The 19473-nt window shown below is 32.5% G+C and overlaps 1 protein-coding gene across 1 annotated transcript; it reads left to right on the top strand.

Moving 5' to 3' along the window:
* The first annotated feature begins 8729 nt into the window (after positions 1-8729).
* LOC133302127 (AT-hook motif nuclear-localized protein 1) lies at positions 8730-18353 on the top strand. The gene is given in 8 exon segments (XM_061501873.1): positions 8730-9409; positions 10865-10932; positions 11186-11317; positions 17330-17491; positions 17741-17785; positions 17787-17833; positions 17835-17910; positions 17913-18353. Coding segments are annotated over 8 exon segments (1026 nt in total). The 5' UTR covers positions 8730-9012; the 3' UTR covers positions 18012-18353.
* The last annotated feature ends 1120 nt before the right edge of the window (positions 18354-19473 follow it).

Genomic DNA, 19473 nt, shown 5'->3' with positions numbered 1-19473 from the left:
GACATATATCCAGCCAAAAACCAGTCGATTGATCGATCCATCCATCATCTCAATTCTGAGTGATGAAGACGGAATTAAAAACAAATGAAGGAAACTCTTGCCAGAAGTGACTAAAAAAATTATATTTTTGGTGGAAAGTGTTGACTGAAAATATATAATAATGCAAGGGAACTTAAATTTTTTTCTAATTATATATTATAATTAATAGACTTAAGTTGTTATGTTCCTATTGTTTTATATATACAGAAAATATATAAGACATATTATTATCTTAACTCTCATTCATTATCGATCAGTTAATATATAAGACATATATCAAGCCAAAAACCAATCAATCGATCTATCATCTCAACAGTGAGTGAGCCAGAGATGAAGACCTTGTTTAAAAAAAAATGAAACGCCAACAATAGAACCTCCAGAAATGACTAAAAAAATTTATATTTTTTGTGGGAAGTTTTGACTAAAAATAGGCTTACGGGGAAATCTTTTTGCGTGTTATATATGGGTGAATCATTTTTGGAAGGTAGAAAAATTTCAGACACAAAAATCACTCTCGCTCTTTGAATTTTGTGTTTGAAGTAGAAAAAAATTTCTGCCTCAGCTGCAGAAATGATTTACCTATTATATGTTATAATTTAGTATTTATTTGTTATGATTCCTATTCTTTTATATATAAATAAAGTAGAGTATAATAGTTGATAAGGATAAAAGTAAATCTAATATATATAGAGCTTATCGTTTCTTAAGCTGCTTGAAATAATCTTATCTCCAGCTACTAAATCATAACCGTACAAAAATGTATTAATGGTGATAAAGGAAGAGAGAAAAAAAAGGAATCATAATCATTTAAATGTGAATCAATTAATATAAGAAAATAAATAAATAAAATGACGTAGTTTTGGGATAGCCGGAGATAAACTTATCTTAAGCTGAGAAATATTTTTCCTTATATGTATATATGAATCATCAGCCAAGCATGCACATGTTATAATACTTTTTCTGAACAAGTTCTTAACTAACATCAGCATCTCACCGATTATCTTCTATTCCAAGGAGAATGTTCGAGGGCAGCTAGGTGATCTTTCTATTTCTGGCAACCGCAAATATAACACGCGTATGCATGCTCATGAGATACCCTCCATAAAGTTGGGAATAAAAGCATGAAATAAAGTTTATACCCTGAAATAAATATTGTACGATACCTCTAAGGAATAATATATACATATATGGAGTTTATATTTTAATCAGAGATTATTATATACTTTTGTAACAAACATTAATTGGCATTCTAGCAAATAAAGGAGCATATATATATATATATATATATATATATATATATATATATATGTGTGTGTGTGTGTGTTTCTATAATTTTAGGTGAATTAACGAAAGGTGTTTCAGTAAAATGTATACGATAAAATAATAAATAAAATTACAGAAACACTCTTCATTAATTCCCCTAAAATTACAGAAACACTTTTCATTAATCGAAATAATGTAGTTTTTATGGTAGTTGTAGATAATCTTGTTTAAAGTGGCTGTAAAAATATTTTTTCAATATATATATGGATTTTATAAGAGTTATGTTGTAGGAAAAGTGATTGTGTAATGTTATAGAGATTCGTTTTGCGTGCCTTAATTTTTTATTTATTTTTTTGTTTTAAAAAGTGTGGGCTCCACAAAATGTTGTGAGGGTAGAAAAGTTTGTTGTGTTATGTTAAAGGATAAAACGAAAACCCTATATGTATATATGTGTGTGTGTTGTTAATAAATAAGAGCTAGAAATCTCTTTTGATGGATAGATGGATACAGGATCTAAATCCTATAATCCTATGTTTTACTTAAAGAGTTACGGGTTTGTGCTATTAATTTATGTAATAGCCGGCGCCGGCCGGCAGGATTAGTTACATTGCTTAAAGACAAGATTCGGCACCTTTGAATATATTCAACTTGTTTGCATAAGAAAAAGAAAGAAATAAAATTAAAGCTATTGAGCCTGCCAAGCCTGTGTGATCCCTTGAATTGATGGCCTATACATTAGCTAGAATTATTTGTCTCTCATTTTTTTATTTTTAGAAAAATAGAGAGAGAGAGAGAGAGAGAGAGAGAGAGAGAGAGAGAGAGAGAGCACTTATTATTAATGAGTGGGCTGATCATAGAAAAGAAACCAAAAAATATATGTATTGATCAATATTATATTAAAGTTATGCTATCTAATCTATCATATAATTGGATCTGAATATCGCTTAATTAGAGACAAGTGTTTAGGGAGTTGAAAACATGCATTGTTTAATAAAGTCATTGTAATTGTTTACCGAAAAAAAAAGTCATTAATTATTATTTTCGAAAGTTTTAGACTATTATTTTTAGATATTTACCCTACCATGCATGTAGAATTATAATATTATAGCCAAACTTGTTATTTCTGTAACCTAACGTTGATCATTGATTATATATAACTATTTATATATTTTCTTTAGCAGCAAGTTAGCCGCCTTTGACCCTTTTGACGACAATGTTTGTAGTTCAATTTGAAGAAAAAACATATTTCTCATGTGTGAACAAAGACATGAAGCCAAGGAACTAACGTTTCAAAGGGGGGAGAAAACGATGTCACTGTTTTAGGAACATAAGTCGTTTTCATTTGCAAGCCGATGATATAACATTATCCAATAAACGATAATTACAATTCACCAAGTTGCACAAATAAATTTGGCTCTCATCCTTCCAACAACGCTTACGTTAACGTTACAATCAATGTGGTTTACTGGCTCGTCTCTGATTTCAATTTTTTTTAGTAGACTGATTTCAATTTTAATTCTAATTGTTTAATTGACCAAAAGAAACGACTTCAAAAGTGATTATTGGCTGCTTCCCAAAAGAATCTTGAACCGGGGCCTTAGCAGCTATCAATTTGTTAGTGTGAAAGCCGGCAAGTTCATTTTCAAAAGAGATTGCAATGAACATTTGAATCTGTCAAAGGAACATAGAAACTCATTGGATTAGGAGAATTCATAGTTTAGTGGATGAGATAAGATTTCAATAATATTACTTGCACATTATTCTCATAACACTATTTTTCTACCGCTTTTTTAAAAAAGAAAAAAGAAAAAAAAAATAGAAAAAGCACACACATTTTCATATATCATCTTTATCTTTTGATTAAAGAAAGTACAAAATAGTATACGAATATTGATGTGGAAATATTCAATTAGATTGCACCCGAATTTTCATTTGGTCTCTTCAATCTGTTGGTGCCCACAGGCCTTACAACGATATCTTTTAAAATCAATTCAATCCAAAATCTTAAAGTGTTATAAAGTCATATGTTTATGATGTTTATAGGAGTGGCTAGGGATTCTTGTCTGCATGTGTTTCCTCCTGCAATTGAGGAGATACTGGCTTGTGATCAAGCCCATATTGATTTCATTTCGGCATATTCTTCTTTGTAGCGTTGTGTGAATCTGTTTTTTATAAATTGTATCCTCCAATCTCCAAAGGTTATATACACATGAGGGTTTTATAAAGAAGATTCCCAGAAAAGCATTTTCATTTCTTCTAATGATGCTGAATGCAGTCTTTCATACGTGACCTTTACTATTGTTAATTAATGTTATATTTGGCTCTTTCAGATAAGATAGGAACTAAACCATGTGGTGCTCCACCAAGTGTATAGTTATCTTTTATATCTTTTGGGGTTTTGTAATTAATATGATTGTGTTTATTTATTTCAAATGATTCAGTTTTTTTAATATCCAAAAACACTAAAATATAATAATAAAAAATTTAAAAATTATATTTCCAATAAAAAATGCTCATCCGAGCATTCGTAAAAAAAAAATAATAACAATGAAGTTTTGGCATTCACTTTAAATTTTTGCTCACAATCTGCAATTTTCCTTTTTCTTATCCTAAGACTCAGTACATTCTTTGTCAAAAATGAAAAAAATAATATATTTAACCTTTTCATTTTATCCTTCCTTTTATATTTATTCTCCCTTAAATCGCTACCTTTTTTATTTTTAGTAAAAGAATATGGAAAAAATGTTTATTTTTTTTAAAGGATATAACTTTGTATCATTTTAGATCCTAACCGTTGATTTTTATCAATCAACGATTAGAATTTATTGAATTTTATTGTGAATTACTAATTAATTAATATGTTTGACTCAATAAATCCTAACCGATTAGAATTTAAAATGACACAAAATTATATCGTTTATAAGGATAAATATTTTTCTCAAAAAATATATACTCCTACTGCTGTAATATCAAAAGATATGGGAAATTATGTAACAAAAAAAAAGATGTGGGAAATTTTTGGAGTGGGGTAATGCGAATGGATTGTTAAAAGTGGTCTGCTATTGGGCTTGGCCCATATACAATAATATGCTCTAGTCAATGAATTTTGTTGAGGTTTTTCTGTTGGCTGCTTTCAAGTATAAGGGCAACAAAAGGGCCGAAGTAATATGATCGTATATGACGGGCCTTTATCCATCATATTTGGTGAATCTAACCATCGGTTCAGGATCCAAACTTGTACTTACTTCTCAGCTCGGAAATGAAATGATTGAGAAATCTTGATTATAACTAGATTAAATGTATAAAAAATTACAATATATAAAAGACACGATATTTTTTCCCTGAATTAAAAGATAAAGACTAAAGGGCGAAAGTAATTTATTTAAAATTAAATGAGGGAGTAGAACAGTTAATTAACTGTAAATCCCAAACAGGGAAATATAAACATTTATGGAAGAGAAATTAACTCCCTTTTATTCTTCGTTCCATCCCTTCCTCGTTACTTTTAAAACATCCAATGATAACATTAGCGAAGTTAGCGTGATCGTAGGTCTACCATTTCATTTCCAGTATTGGAATCTCAACAACTTCTGTACCTGATATTCCAACAACTTTCAAATTGGGGGTCCAATGAGAAACATATACGGATTGACTTTGATACTTAAGACAGTCAGAACTTAGATCTTTCAGTCATATTTATTGGTAATAAAACAACCAACAGTTACCAGGTTGAAATAATTACTGTTATTTAATTAGGGCAAAATGTATTCTTATGCAGTAATTTGTTTATTTTATGTCACTCTCAGTTTGTAAAGTGTGCTTAATCTTTTTTATTTATTTTTTTCACAAAAATTAGTGGGACCCAACTTACTTCCATGTGCAAGAAAATTTGATTATCTTCGGCTACAGTAGAAAAACAAAGCCCTTTAATTAATTAGATACGCCCATAGATGCTCGCTGTTTTGAATTATGGCAAGGTATTTCTTTAGCAACAGAAAACAGTAATCAAAATTAATTAGGAAAGTATTTGTTTATAAATTTTTTTTATGAATTACACTAAGTATTAAGGGTGTTAACGGGCCGAGCTGAGCTTTGATCTTAAGAGGCTAAGCCTGTATATAAATGTGTCAGTCTGACCAAGCCTGTTACCTGTTATGAATATAATTATCGGCTTGTGGCCTGACTTATTTACAAAAAATAAAAGCCTGATTCAGCCTGTTCAAAAAAAAATAAGACCACAAAAATTTATCCAAACAGAAAATATAATCAACAGCACTGGTAATTCCATAAATATTTATAAATTTAATGTATGTCCAAACAACATAATATAGAACAAAATCAATTAAAAAGTCTGTTTAACCAATAAAATGGGGCGAAATGGATTGAGGAAGGAGAGGGGGCTATGACAATCAGTATAAAAAATATAAAATAAAAGTAAAAATTAATATACTAATTCAGCCTGAGAGGCTCCAAGGCCGAGCTTTTCAATTGGAGCCTGAGGCCTTTTTATTAAATGAGCTTTTATAGAAGTACAAGCATGGTTCCAACAACCAATTTTAGACATGTAAGCTCAGGCCTTCACGAGCTGAGTCAAAGGTCCCTGAAAGACCCCTGTTCATTTAACACCCCTACTAAGTATGATCAGTCATACACTCTTGATTAAAGTATGTCATATTTAGTGTAATTTATTTTTTTGTAAACAAAAAGTTTGTAAATATAATTTTCACCAAATTAAATTAGGGAAAAAAAATATTTTTAGCAGTTATAATTATATATTCTAAAAAGTATATATTTATAATATTAAAGCTATATTTTTTTTTTCAGAAATTAAAGGTAAAAAAATAAATATAATTTTAATAATATAATTATATATTTTTCGAAGGGAGGGATTATATTGACAAACTTTTTTTCTTACAAATTACACTAAGTCTGACTAGTCAGACTTTAATCAAGAGTGTATGACTGGTCAAACTTAGTGTAGTTTGTAAAAAAAACCTATTAAATTGTTCAAAAAAAAAAAAAAAAACCTATTAAATTAATGCAACAAATTATTCCCAGATAAACCTATGTAAATATACTAAAGCCGTCTCCTTGGGATTCCACAGTCATGTTCCTGTCTAACAAGTGACATGGAGCCACTTCAACCATTATTTAATCATCATTTTCACTTTTTTAAGTCCTGTTATCAATCTAAAATAAATAATAGTATCATTAATTTAATCAAATAAGTTGAAATTTTAGGGTGTACGCAAAATAATATACCCAATAAAACAAGAAAGCAAGAAAACCAATCCATTCAAAATTGTATAGTTGAGGAAAGCTAGTGGGCAATCAAGACTCGACCCTACTCTCTCTCATGTATGTATAACGCACAAAAATTCTGTATTTTGTTTGATATTTTCTTATTCTAATTTCTTTAACTTTTTAGAAATATAATACTTCTAAAATAAATAAAAAATTTATATTTACTTTAAATTTAATTCAAAGAATATTTTAATATTAACGCATAAATTCTATCAAAAGGAAAGTAACAAAATCAGTTCAGGTAAATCAATCCAGTTTTCAAGAATCGTTTTTCTTTTGTTGGTTTCTTTGTTTGTTTGGTTATCTATACTTGTTGATTTGCTTCATATGCATGGAATCTGTTTTTGTTTATGGAGGAGATTTGACCTTTGTTGTCTGTTGGAAGATTTAATCGATTAACTTGAAGATTTAACCGATTAAATCTTCAAGACAACTATTTTTGTCAGTTTTGACTATTTAATCGATTAAATATTCAAGTTAATCGATTAAAGAAGGACAGATTTGTAGATAATTTTGAATAAGGGACAAAATGATTATTAATTAATTAATGAATGGTAAAAGGATCAAAAAGTCACAAATAATTCCCCAAATTTTAAAAAATAATAAATAATTAAAAATAAAAATAAAAATAAAGTAAAAATAAGAGAGAGAAAAAGAAATAAAAGAAATAAGGAAAAAAATAGAGAGAAAAAATATATAAAAAATAAGAGAATAAAAAAAAAACAATTCGGTTTTTTAAACCAATTCGATTTATAAACTGATTTTGAAAATCTAATTTCAGTTCATGAATTGAATTTTCAAAAACAATTCAGTTTAAAAATTGATTTTTAAAAAGTAATTTAATTTAAAAACTAATTTTTAAAAATTAGTATTTTTTAATTGCAGTTTAATTCTGGTGGCAATTCATTTTAATTTTTTTATTGATGGTGGAGTCCGCTTCACCCATTCCCAAAACCAAGTTGACAAATAAGGGGATGGAGCAATCGTATATCTAATCGAAGAAGCGTTGGAAGATCTCTTCTTCTTTTTTTCGTTTGATTTGACTCTCTTTTTTTTTTCTCAGAATCACTAATCTCATAAATTAGAGGGCCTCATTGGAACAACAGCAAAAAGATAAAATTTTACCCAAAAAAAAGTTAACAAAGCAGGTTAGAGTCTCAAAGTGGTGACACCAACAATGATCTAATGGATAAAGTAAAAAAAGGTTATATTACTATGGTGCAATAAGAGATATATTATGTCATATTATAAATGCAATCATATGATGACAGTTTATGTAATTGTGTGTGATGTCCTATAAAGTTGTATTCGTAATTTTTTTTTGGAAGTTTATGTAACAAACAATAATGACCATTTTTTTATTCTGTTTAAACATATTGGTTTTACTATAAGAATAAATTTCGATCACAGACGTTTAAGATGTTACAGTAAATACAAGAAAATTTGTTTTAACTTTTACATGACAAACAAATTTCTTTTTTTCTTTGTGCAACACATAAGCAATAAACTATTATTTCTATATTGTATATAATTAATGCAGTACATTGACCGCAACATTTTTTTTTTCATTTGTTCAATTGCTGAAGCAGGAGACAACTTGCTGTACAAGAGAAAGTTTAGTATGGAAGAAGTTTGGCGTTATTAATGTAACATTAAAGTCTTTTATAGACTACATTCAATATTAACTTACAACTCTCTTATCTATTTTTTTTTTTGAATAACTGTGCGCTATAAAATTCCAATTAAAAATTTAATTTACAATTTACGTTAATTTTTTTGAGACAAATAATTTGATTTTTTTTCTCCATGCATCGCACGAGTAATAAACTAGTTATTTATTAAAAATAAAAAAGACATAATAATCAATGAATTTGTAGAAAATTATATTACTCTCGTACAATATAAGAATAATATAACCCAAAGTAAAATAATAAGAAATACGAATTGTAAGAGAGAAAGAAACATAAAAGATTTAATATTACTTTTGCATCAGAATCCAACCAAAACCAATATTACATACATTAAATATAATTAATTAAAATAATAATATTTCCTTTTCCTTCCTTTTATTATTTAAATCTCAAATTGGACAGTTTTAGGAGAGTGGGAACACATTTACCTGAACAAGGAAAACAAAGGATTCATTTTATCTGGCCATTTGGTTTCCTTGCAAAACTCAAAAAATAAAAATATCACATAGCAGCAGCACAAAATTCGCTCTTTCCTTCCACAAAAAACTTTCCCTCTATTTTCTCATGACTCTAATATTTTTTTATTCTACAAAATTTTAGATCGCATTATACATAATTTTATTTTTAGTTTCATCTTACACTGCGGATTAATTTTAATTACGAAATTTATGTAAATCAATGGTCCAAAGTGAAAGACTTTCTTCTTACCCTGTTGATGTGTGAGTTGGTTTATATACGATTTTATGAGGGTTTAACTATGGAGGTTATTAGTGGTAGTGGGGTTACGGCGGTGGGACCGGATGCTCCATCGGAATACCATGCAGCTCCGAGGACTGATAAACCAGCTTCGGCTGGTGGATCGGCCACCACATCGGTTGCTCAAGGGGGTGCTCCGCCACCGCATCCGGCGGGAACAATGATGGCGGCAAAGAAGAAGAGGGGTCGACCTAGAAAGTATGGATCAGACGCGTCGGTGACCATGGCGCTGTCTCCCAAGCCAATATCTTCTTCAGCTCCACTGCCGTCGGTGATCGATTTCTCGGCGGAGAAACTCGGAAAAGTGCGGCCAGCTAGCTCTGTCAGCAATGCCAATTTTGAGTCGGAGAATTTAGGTAATGAAGAAAATCTCTTTTTTCTTTTGTTATGTGGTTTTTTGAATTGAGTGTGTCTAGTGTGAATGTGAATGGCATTTTGTTTTTCCGTACCTTTTACTCATAATAAAAGAAGCATCTAGCAAACAATCGATGTACCTCGGTTGGTGGGTGCACGGGAACTGAGCAAATGGGACGAGAGCATATCCTTCCTAGTACTTAGCTTTGGTAGGGTTTTAAAGCTTTAAATTCTGAGAGAAATGGAATGGTAGGGGGGATGTTGTTTGTGTTATGTTGGAATAGACTTTTGTCTTATATTATTATAGTCACTAAATTCTGAGAGAGTACATTTGAAGATGTGGATTGGGCAACTGTGTATTCTTTTTCAAGAGGTCCATATTGACATCAGCTTCTCTTTATGGTTTCCTTACATTAATTTCTTCTTACTTGGATGATGCAGTTATGTGGTCCTTCCTTTTTTTTATATAGTTTATTAGATAAGAAGGCTTTTGTTGATTATTAGGATATTCATTGTTACTTGTAAACTTATCTGTGCTTGATGAGTGTTATACTGAGATTTAAATGGTTGACTGTTTGGAATGGATAGTATAACTAATTAAACCGGAAGTCTAATTTTCAATCCAGTAACTAAAAAACAGTGAGTTATAAATAAAGGTGTTTGTTCTATTATAATTTGATGTTAGATGAGTTTACACAATTGATCAATATCTGGAGACTTGCTGCAAAAATGGTTTTGACAGCACATTCATTTTTTTAAAATACTAATTTGAATCCCTTTTGCCATTCTTTTTTTTTGTTAATTTTCTTGTATATTTTCTGCTTAATTTTTTTACTTCTGATAAGCTTCCACATACATTAAGTGATCAAGTAAATTTCTATTCTATGAGCACCTCTTAATTCATGACATACATTGAATTATGTAGCTTTTGTGGCATATTTCAGAGATAAAATAACCTGAAGAACTATTTTGAAAAGGAACTTTTTGGTATTTACATTAACAACAGAACTAAATTTGATGTACTATTCATTTAAAAAATCTGATGCAGAGTTTTAAAGTTATCCTTTGCAGATAATGAAAATAACATTTTCTTATGTAAAAGAATCTTACTATGTGTTTTCTTATTACTACCTGATATAAGAGGCATACCCTCCAAAATTGATATGCTGTCTGCTGCCTTAAACCAGAAAAAAATCTGTGTACAAAATCCTACTATGGAGAGTAAAGAATATAATTAAATGTGTATTGGTGGTACTTGCATCAATCTAAGACATAATTCTAATGTTGCCTCAACTTCTTTAGATGGTGACTGAGGTCTAAATGCTCACATTCTTTGAATAAGGGATGCCTTATAATATAATTCCTGATACTGTTGAGTGTTGATCATTTTCATTTTGATATTAAACATCTTCATGGTCAATTATGATTAATTATTGAAAATTCTTTCCTTCTTTTAGGCGAATGGGTTGCGTGCTCGGTCGGTGCTAATTTTACACCCCATATCATCACTGTTAATTCCGGCGAGGTAAGTGTCAGTCATATCAATTGACTATTCTGAGTTTCTATTATACAATGCAATTTTCCTCTCCTTTAATATTCATGGTCAGGTAAATGCCAAAATTATTGGTGGAAGCACATACATCTGATATTTTTAATGGGTAGAAGCACGACTTTAACTAAAATTTCCTGCAATAATTGTATTCATTTTCTGTATTACTGTAGTTATTGATAAAAGAAGTATATATGGTTGACAGCTACTTGTCTTTTTGTTGTCTTAGGATGTTACTATGAAGATAATATCATTTTCTCAGCAAGGACCGCAAACTATATGCATTCTTTCTGCAAATGGTGTCATATCAAGTGTCACCCTTCGTCAGCCTGAATCTTCTGGAGGCACGTTGACATATGAGGTGAAACATTTATGTAATCTGATAGTATCATTTTCTCTAATTCAATGAACTAATTTGGAATTTATTTGTAGTTTGTTGTTAATTTATTGTTTAAATGTGCTCCTTCCGATGATGAAAACTGCGTGCCAGCCACTGGTTCAAATGGACATTTAAGCTGTTTTTTTTACAAAAGTTTTATTATCATTTTATGCTTTTGTTGACAACCCGTAAGTGTAATTTGTTCCTATTATTATAACAACGTGACCTAATTTTCTTTTTGTCTTCTTGTTCTTCTTTGTCTTTTCATGAAAATATGTTTTGGTATAGATGTGTATGAGTGTGTAGCCCCACCCCAGCTTTGCCCAGTTGGCTGATGTGGTTCATATGCAAAAAGAAAACATGGCTTCTGGGCATTGATTTTTATTTGTTTTCAGTGCTTGAAATTTTTAGATCCATTGATGCTCTAGCATATTCTATAAATCTGAAAGGTAACTGGTCATAAAATTAATGTTTGAAATTTTTTTAACGGTTGTAAAATATTAGTACATTGAGTCTGGATTATTTTTAACTGCATATTCCTCAAGGATTTATAAGAAATTATGTACAATTTAGAGGAAGCCAGTGTTTCAATGAAAAATAATATCAGAAATTGCTATAGACCCCTATCACAAATCAAAAGAGAGGAACTCAGAGGAGAAAATATGAACTCCATCTTATGGATTAAAACTGAAAAAATGAATAATCTAAAATGAGTTCTGTACTTTACATAGCTTATATATTATAAAATTAAGCTAACAGAAAACTAACTACTTCTAACTAGTTTAACTAAGGCACGTGGGATCTGATACTTCATGAGCTGACGTGGCCTCCTTTATTACCCCCCCACAAGCTGGACGAAGGATATCATGAAGACCAAGCTTGCCAATATTGAGCAGAAATGGTTAAGGATGAAGGGCTTTGGTAAAGACATCAGCCAGCTGAGAAGAAGATTGAACTGGGAGTAGATGAATGGTGCCATCATTAATGTGTTCTCTTGTAACATGACAGTCGATCTCAATATGCTTGGATCGTTCATGGAATGCAGGATTCTTAGCAAGATAGATTGCTGAGATGTTGCCACAAAACACAGCAGCAGGTTTCGTGAATGGCACACATAAATAAGTGAGTAAGAACTTCAACAATTGAATCTCACAAGACATGGATGCAAGGGCTCGGTACTCAGCCTCAGCTGATGAGCGTGAAACAGTGCTTTGCTTTTTCGAACGCCAAGATACAAGTGAATCTCCCAAGAAAATACAAAGACCAGTGATGGACTTCCTAGTGTCTGGACAACAGGCCCAGTCACTATCGGTAAAACCTGACAGCACCAAGGATTTATTGCAAGAAAAGAACAACCCTTGAGCTAGGGAGTTCTTGAGATACCGGAGAACTCTATGTGCAGCATCCATATGAAGAGCTGTGGGGGCTGAAACGAATTGGCTGAGCTGTTGAACAGCGAAGGAGAGATCAGGTCGTGTGGTTGTGAGATACAGCAGTCTACCAACAAGCCTTCGATATGGTTGAGCATCAAATAAAATTTCAGAAGGATCCTTGGCTTGACATAACTTGTTAGAAGGCTGCATAGGTGTGGAAACTGGTTTACAACTAAGCATCCCAGCATCAGAAAGTATCTCTAAGGCATACTTCTTCTGGTTTACAATGAGACCATCCTTTGAGCGTGCAACCTCCAAACCAAGGAAAAATCTCAGGTTGCTCAAGTCCTTGATTCTGAAAGTAGAGTCTAGGAAAGCCTTAACTTGATTGATCTCGTTCAAATCATCACCTGATAAGACTATATCATCCACATAGACAAGTAAGGCTGTAAAGGAAGAATCAGTTCGTTTGATAAAGAGAGAATGATGTGCCACGGATTGTTGATATCCAATGGAGATGAGTGCTGAAGACAGTTTGGAATACCATTGACGACTCGCTTGCTTGAGTCCATAAAGAGATTTTTGAAGTTTACATACCTTGGGTGGCTGAGACTGAGGGAAGCCATCAGGAAGAGCCATAAACACCTCTTCATTGAGGTCTCCATGCAAAAAAGCATTGTTGACATCAAGTTGCAAGAGATGCCAACCTCTAGAAGCAGCCACACTAAGCAAAACCCGAACAGTAGTCATCTTAGCAACTGGGGAGAAGGTGTCAAGGTAGTCTACTCCTTCCATTTGGGTATAGCCCTTGGCAACTAGCCTGGCCTTATATCTCTCTATGCTTCCATCAGCCTTGAATTTTACTTTGTATACCCACTTACAACCTATTATGTGTTTATCAGCAGGTCGATCAACTAGAACCCAAGTTTGATTCTGCTCCAGAGCAGAAATTTCAGCCTTCATGGCTTCTTTCCAGCAGTCATGCTTTGCTGCTTGAAGATAAGTATGAGGTTCAATGATGCATATGGAATTGCAACAAAATTTTGTAAAAGTGGGTGAGCAATTGTCATAATACAGAACATTGGATAAAGGGAAACGTGTATCAGCATTTGATGTTAAGGAAGAAAGGCCACATTGAAAATCCTTAAGATACTGAGGGTGATTTCTGACTCTTGTGGAACGTCTAATAGGTACTGTGGCTACTTGGTTTGGACTGATAAGATTTGGATTATTAAAAGGTAAGTCACTGGCTTGGACTGTTGTGTTTAAGGGTAAGTCACGGGTAGGATTATTTATAGGTTGGTCACGGGAAGGATCTGTGACAGAAAGAGGTTGGTCAAAGATTTGGTTAATAGGATCATTATAGGTAGGTCTATGGGAGGGAGTGTCATAGATGGGAAAATCACAGAGGGGTGCAGGGTTAGGAAAAGATAAGCATAACTTTTCCTTGAATGGAAAGAAGTATTCATGGAAGACAACATTTCGAGAAGTAAAAATCTCATTAGAAGTGACATCAAAAAGGGTATAACCCTCTATTCCATCTTGGTATCCAAGGAAGACAGCTTTCCTTGCTCTAGGAGAGAACTTATTTCTGTGGCTAGTCAATTTGCTAGCATAGCCAAGACACCCAAATACCCGTAGATGAGTGAGGGCTGGTGGCCTATTGTATAAAATTGAATATGGGGAGCTGTTATTTAGCAGTGGAGTGTTCAAACGATTGATCAGATGGGCTGCATGAATAACAGCAAAATTCCAAAAAGTTGGTGGGATCTGAGACTGAAAAACTAGAGCTCGAGCAACATTCAATAAGTGTTGATGTTTGCGCTCTACTCTACCATTTTGTTAAGGAGTTTCAACACAACTCCTATGATGCATTATGCCTTTCTGTTGATAAAAGGAATCCATGATAAATTCAGTTCCATTATCACTGCGTAACACTTTCAATTTTGTTTCAAACTGAGTTTCTATATATGCTATAAAATTCTGCAGACGTGGCCTCACTTCTGCTTTATTCTTGAGGAGCATTACCCAAACAAATCGGGAAAAATCATCTACAATGGTAAGAAAGAATCTGTGACCATTAATAGAAGAAACACCATATGGCCCCCATATGTCCACATGTATCATATCAAAGACTTTATTGCTTTTAGAATTGCTAAGAGGAAAAGGTAATCTTCGCTGCCTTGAGTAATGACATATGTCACAAGGACATACATCTTCACAGGAGATAAAAGGAAATGCTTTAGACATCTGTTTGAAAACATCAAAAGAAAGATGTCCTAAACGAAAGTGCCATAACTTGGCATTATTCAATTTTCTAGCTACATTAACATAAGCTTTATTCAAGGAGTTGTCAATCTTCATTGTTGTTTCCTGCTTATAATCAAGGAAATACATCCCTTCCTTTGCATCAGCTATACCAATCATCTTCTTGGTATTTGCCTGCTGTATAGTGCACGAAGACTTGCCAAAAGTTAGATAACAAGGAATAGCTGAAGTCAGCTTTGAAACAGAAATCAAGTTGACCTTGAATTCAGGGACATACAAAACATCAACTAGTCGCAAGGTATCACATAAGAAAATAGTTCCTGATATGTTAGTCACCACTTGAGTTCCATTAGGTATCATGATAGAGATTGACTGTATATTGTGGATAGAATTGAAAAGAGACAATACATAACAAATATGACCTGTAGCTCCAGTATCTAGAATCCAACAGATATTACCTGCTGTGTTGCTCCAAGATGCTGATGTTGGAGTTGTATTCAACGCAGCTGTACTTGTCAAATTAGTGGAATGAACTGCTTGCTGTTCATTAGGTGGTTGGCATCCATCATCTTGCAAAAGGCTTAACAATCTCTGATATTGCCCTTGAGACAATGAAACTCCTACTTTTGAATCATCATCGAAAGCAGTTGTGAGTTTCTCCACCAAGTTCTTGTTGCACAAAATTAGCTGAACTATTCTGTCTTCCACCTCTTTTGAAACCAGGAGGAAAACCATGAATCTGATAACAAGTTTCAATGGTGTGGTTGAGCTTTCCACAATGAGTGCACATCTTAGTGCCACGTCCTTGACCTCCTATATTTGGCCTAGGCTTTCCCTTTTCTGCAACAAACTTTCTGCCATAGTTCGAATTATTAGCAAAAGTATGAGATAAAGATGATTCACCTTTAGATACAGTATCGAATTGCCTTTCTTGTTGAGCAACCAAAGAAAAAGCTCGTGTGACATGAGGCAAAGGATCAATCATCATTATCTAGGATCTAACATGAGCATAGTTCTCATTCAAGCCTTTCAAGAAACGCATTGTCTGGTCTTGTTCCTTATGAGTTCGAACCATATGAATGAGCCCACAGTTGCAAGGTACTGCACATCGACACAAAGGTAAAGGACGAAGATTATCTAATTCGTCCCAAAGAGTCTTCAACTCAGTGAAGTAGTCAGTCACATTCATCTCTCCTTGATGAAGCTTATACAAGTCTTCTTGAATTTCAGATAATCTGAATATATCAGATTGACAAAACTGATTTCTCAGATCGGTCCACACATCTGAAGCACGATTCATCCATAGAATGGATCTTTCGATTGAATTGCTAATGGATCTATGAATCCAAGCAAGAACAATGGTGTTGCATCTCTGCCAAGCAACATATGAAGGATCTTCAACAGGCGGTGGAGCAATAGTTCCATCAACAAATCCAAGCTTATTCTTGGATAATAGAGCCATGCTCGTACCCCGAGCCCATGTATGATAGTTCTTTCCACTCAGAGGTGAATTCACGAGAACAAGAGAAGGATTCTCGTTTGGATGCAAGAAAAAAGGATGACTTGGATTGGTCAAGTATTCTGGAATGTTATCTGCCATTGCAAATGAAGAACAGAGAAAAAGAAAACGATCAAGAAGGAAGAAAATGCAGCGGAAATGGTGGATACCAGAGCTAGGAAAGCTCTGATACCATATCACAAATCAAGAGAGAGGAACTCAGAGGAGAAAATATGAACTCCATCTTATGGATTAAAACTGAAAAAATGAATAATCTAAAATGAGTTCTGTACTTTACATAGCTTATATATTATAAAATTAAGCTAACAGAAAACTAACTACTTCTAACTAGTTTAACTAAGTCACGTGGGATCTGTTACTTCAAGAGCTGACGTAGCTTCCTTTATTAACCCCCAACAGATGCGCTAATTCCTAAATCAATTTAAGTAGGATTGTATCTCGATCAGTCAAATGGACTCACCTTGTTGTGAATGATGTGTCAATCTTTATGTTTATTTGCGTTAAAAACTTTCACGCTGAATGTTTTCCTTTTGTATATAGCACAATCCTTTACTTTTCTTGCTTTGGTTTTGGATTTTATAGCTTTTGCTATGCGCTTTGTAAAATAGATTTCTGCTTACTACAGTCTGCATCATTATTGTCTCTGCTGTTAGTTGTGCTGTGCTGCTACTTACCTACAAGGCTACAAGTTTCATTGAACCTGGTCAAAACCTTAGCTCATACTGCTATTTCCTTTCATTATGTTTTCCATGTATTACCGTTTCTGTAGCCTTCTAAAGCCACTGCTGTCCCTCTAAAGTGGAAATTCCAACTTTCTTGCTGTTGTTTTTTCAGGGACGGTTTGAAATTCTATCTTTATCTGGTTCATTCATGCCAAATGAAAGTGGTGGAACACGGACCAGATCTGGTGGCATGAGTGTTTCTTTAGCAAGTCCAGATGGACGTGTTGTAGGAGGTGGAGTAGCTGGTCTATTGGTGGCTGCAAGTCCTGTGCAGGTATCTTTGTACTTCCAAATTTATTCCCTTTTCCTTTTTCACCTGGGTAGGGAATAATAGGTCCAAAATCTGTAAAAGGCATTCTTCACATGCTAAACACCAATTAGCGGTATGCTTGTGTAGTTTATCTTGGATGAATAAAGTTGATGATCCAGCGTCTAGTAACATGTATTAGCCAGTAATTACTATTATTGGATGACAAGTTTATGCAATTCTGATCACTCTTTACAATGGATTGATATGTATCAGGTAGTGGTAGGCAGTTTTCTGGCAGGTAACCAACATGAACAGAAGCAAAAAAAAACCCAAACATGAGGTAATATCAATAGCAACACCTAACACCAACACCAACTGTAGCTGATCCAATACCTAATCTCTCATCTTCTTCTTCCTTCCGCGTAGATAATCTGTCTGCGCAATGGCAGTGGCAGCGGATGTCAGGAATAACCCAACTGACATTAATGTGTCACTTCCTGGAGGTAAATTCATAGGGCTTCACTCTCCAAAAATTTTTTTGTAAGGCTTCATCACATTTGGATACATATTTGGTAGACCATGTTGTAATGGGATTCCTAATTGTTGGGTCTTTTTCCCTTGTTCGTTGTCTTGTAAGCTTATAGACAGTGTCCTGGAACCAACATGTTTTCAGAGCTTTTATTTTTACTGGGTTCCTATCCATTTAGAATTGAGGTATAGCTAATTGGACATGCTTCCGATGCCCATGTTGTGTCATGTAAGATGTTTTGATGTAATTGTTTTTCCCGAAAAGTCCACCTTTATTCTGAGTGAGATTGTGAAATCCTCGGGGCCGTTTGAATACTGCTTTTAAAAATAGTTTTTTGATTTAAAAAAAAAAATACTTGTTCCATGAGACCTGATTTTTAAAAATAGTTCTACAAATATAATTATAATTTTTTTGTTTTGTGTTTTGATTTTTAATTTTTTTAATATATATATATATATATATATATATATATATATATATCGGAAAACTATTTCTTCTTTAACATGAGAATTGTTTTCTCATGTTAGTGAGAGATTGCTTTGCGTGTAATATTTGTTTATTTTTTATTTTTTATTTTTTATTTTTTATTTTTTATTTTTTATTTTTTGTGGGATCCATTTAAATTATGTATGTGTAGGAATTTTTCTAACCTCATGTTAAATGAGAAATGTAAAGCCCTATATATATATATATATATATATATATATATATATATAATCACATATATCATTAACTATTTTATAAAACAATTTTAAAAACAAAAAACATAAACCACAATCAAGCTACTATAACAATCACTAATCACATATTTCATTAACTATTTTATAAAACAATTTTAAAAACAAAAAACATAAACCACAATCAAGCTACTATAACAATCACTAATTTGAGACTGATTTCCATAATTTTCCCATTAATTACTACCACTGTAGGTGTTAGTCGTCCCACAAAAAATACAAAATTATTCATGTATTTTACTCAATAGATTGTACTATTAAAAATGTTAGTTATTAATACGGCATTAGAGTCTCTACAATCAAATTATAAAGAATTTGATTTTATTACTTTCGTTCAAAATACTACATATCCAAAAGCATTGAGGGGATGCTAGGCTTAAGTTTTTAAGAGTTGATCCTTGACTTGGTGGTTGAGTGTAGACGAAAAAGGTCAAAATGTTAACAACAGTTCTTTATTAAAAAAAAATGTATAATCTTTTGTACCCAAACAATATATATATATATATATATATATATATATAGAGGTAGGATCCTTTGACACCGGTGTCAAATTTCAAATTTGACACCTCACTTCAGAGCCGTTAGATAAAAAAAAATCAACGACTCTAATTTGTAAGCATGTGACACTATTGATCTTTTTTGATCTGACGGCTATAAGATAAGGTGTCAAAGTATCCTACCTCATATATATATATATATATATATATATATATATATATATATATATCTTAACTGCTTTT

Source organism: Gastrolobium bilobum, unplaced genomic scaffold (assembly GCF_033153095.1).
Source record: "Gastrolobium bilobum isolate Gb01-03AN ecotype WA unplaced genomic scaffold, APGP_CSIRO_Gbil_v1 utg5726, whole genome shotgun sequence".
Classification (NCBI taxonomy): domain Eukaryota; kingdom Viridiplantae; phylum Streptophyta; class Magnoliopsida; order Fabales; family Fabaceae; genus Gastrolobium; species Gastrolobium bilobum.
This window is presented reverse-complemented; position numbering and strand designations above follow the sequence as displayed.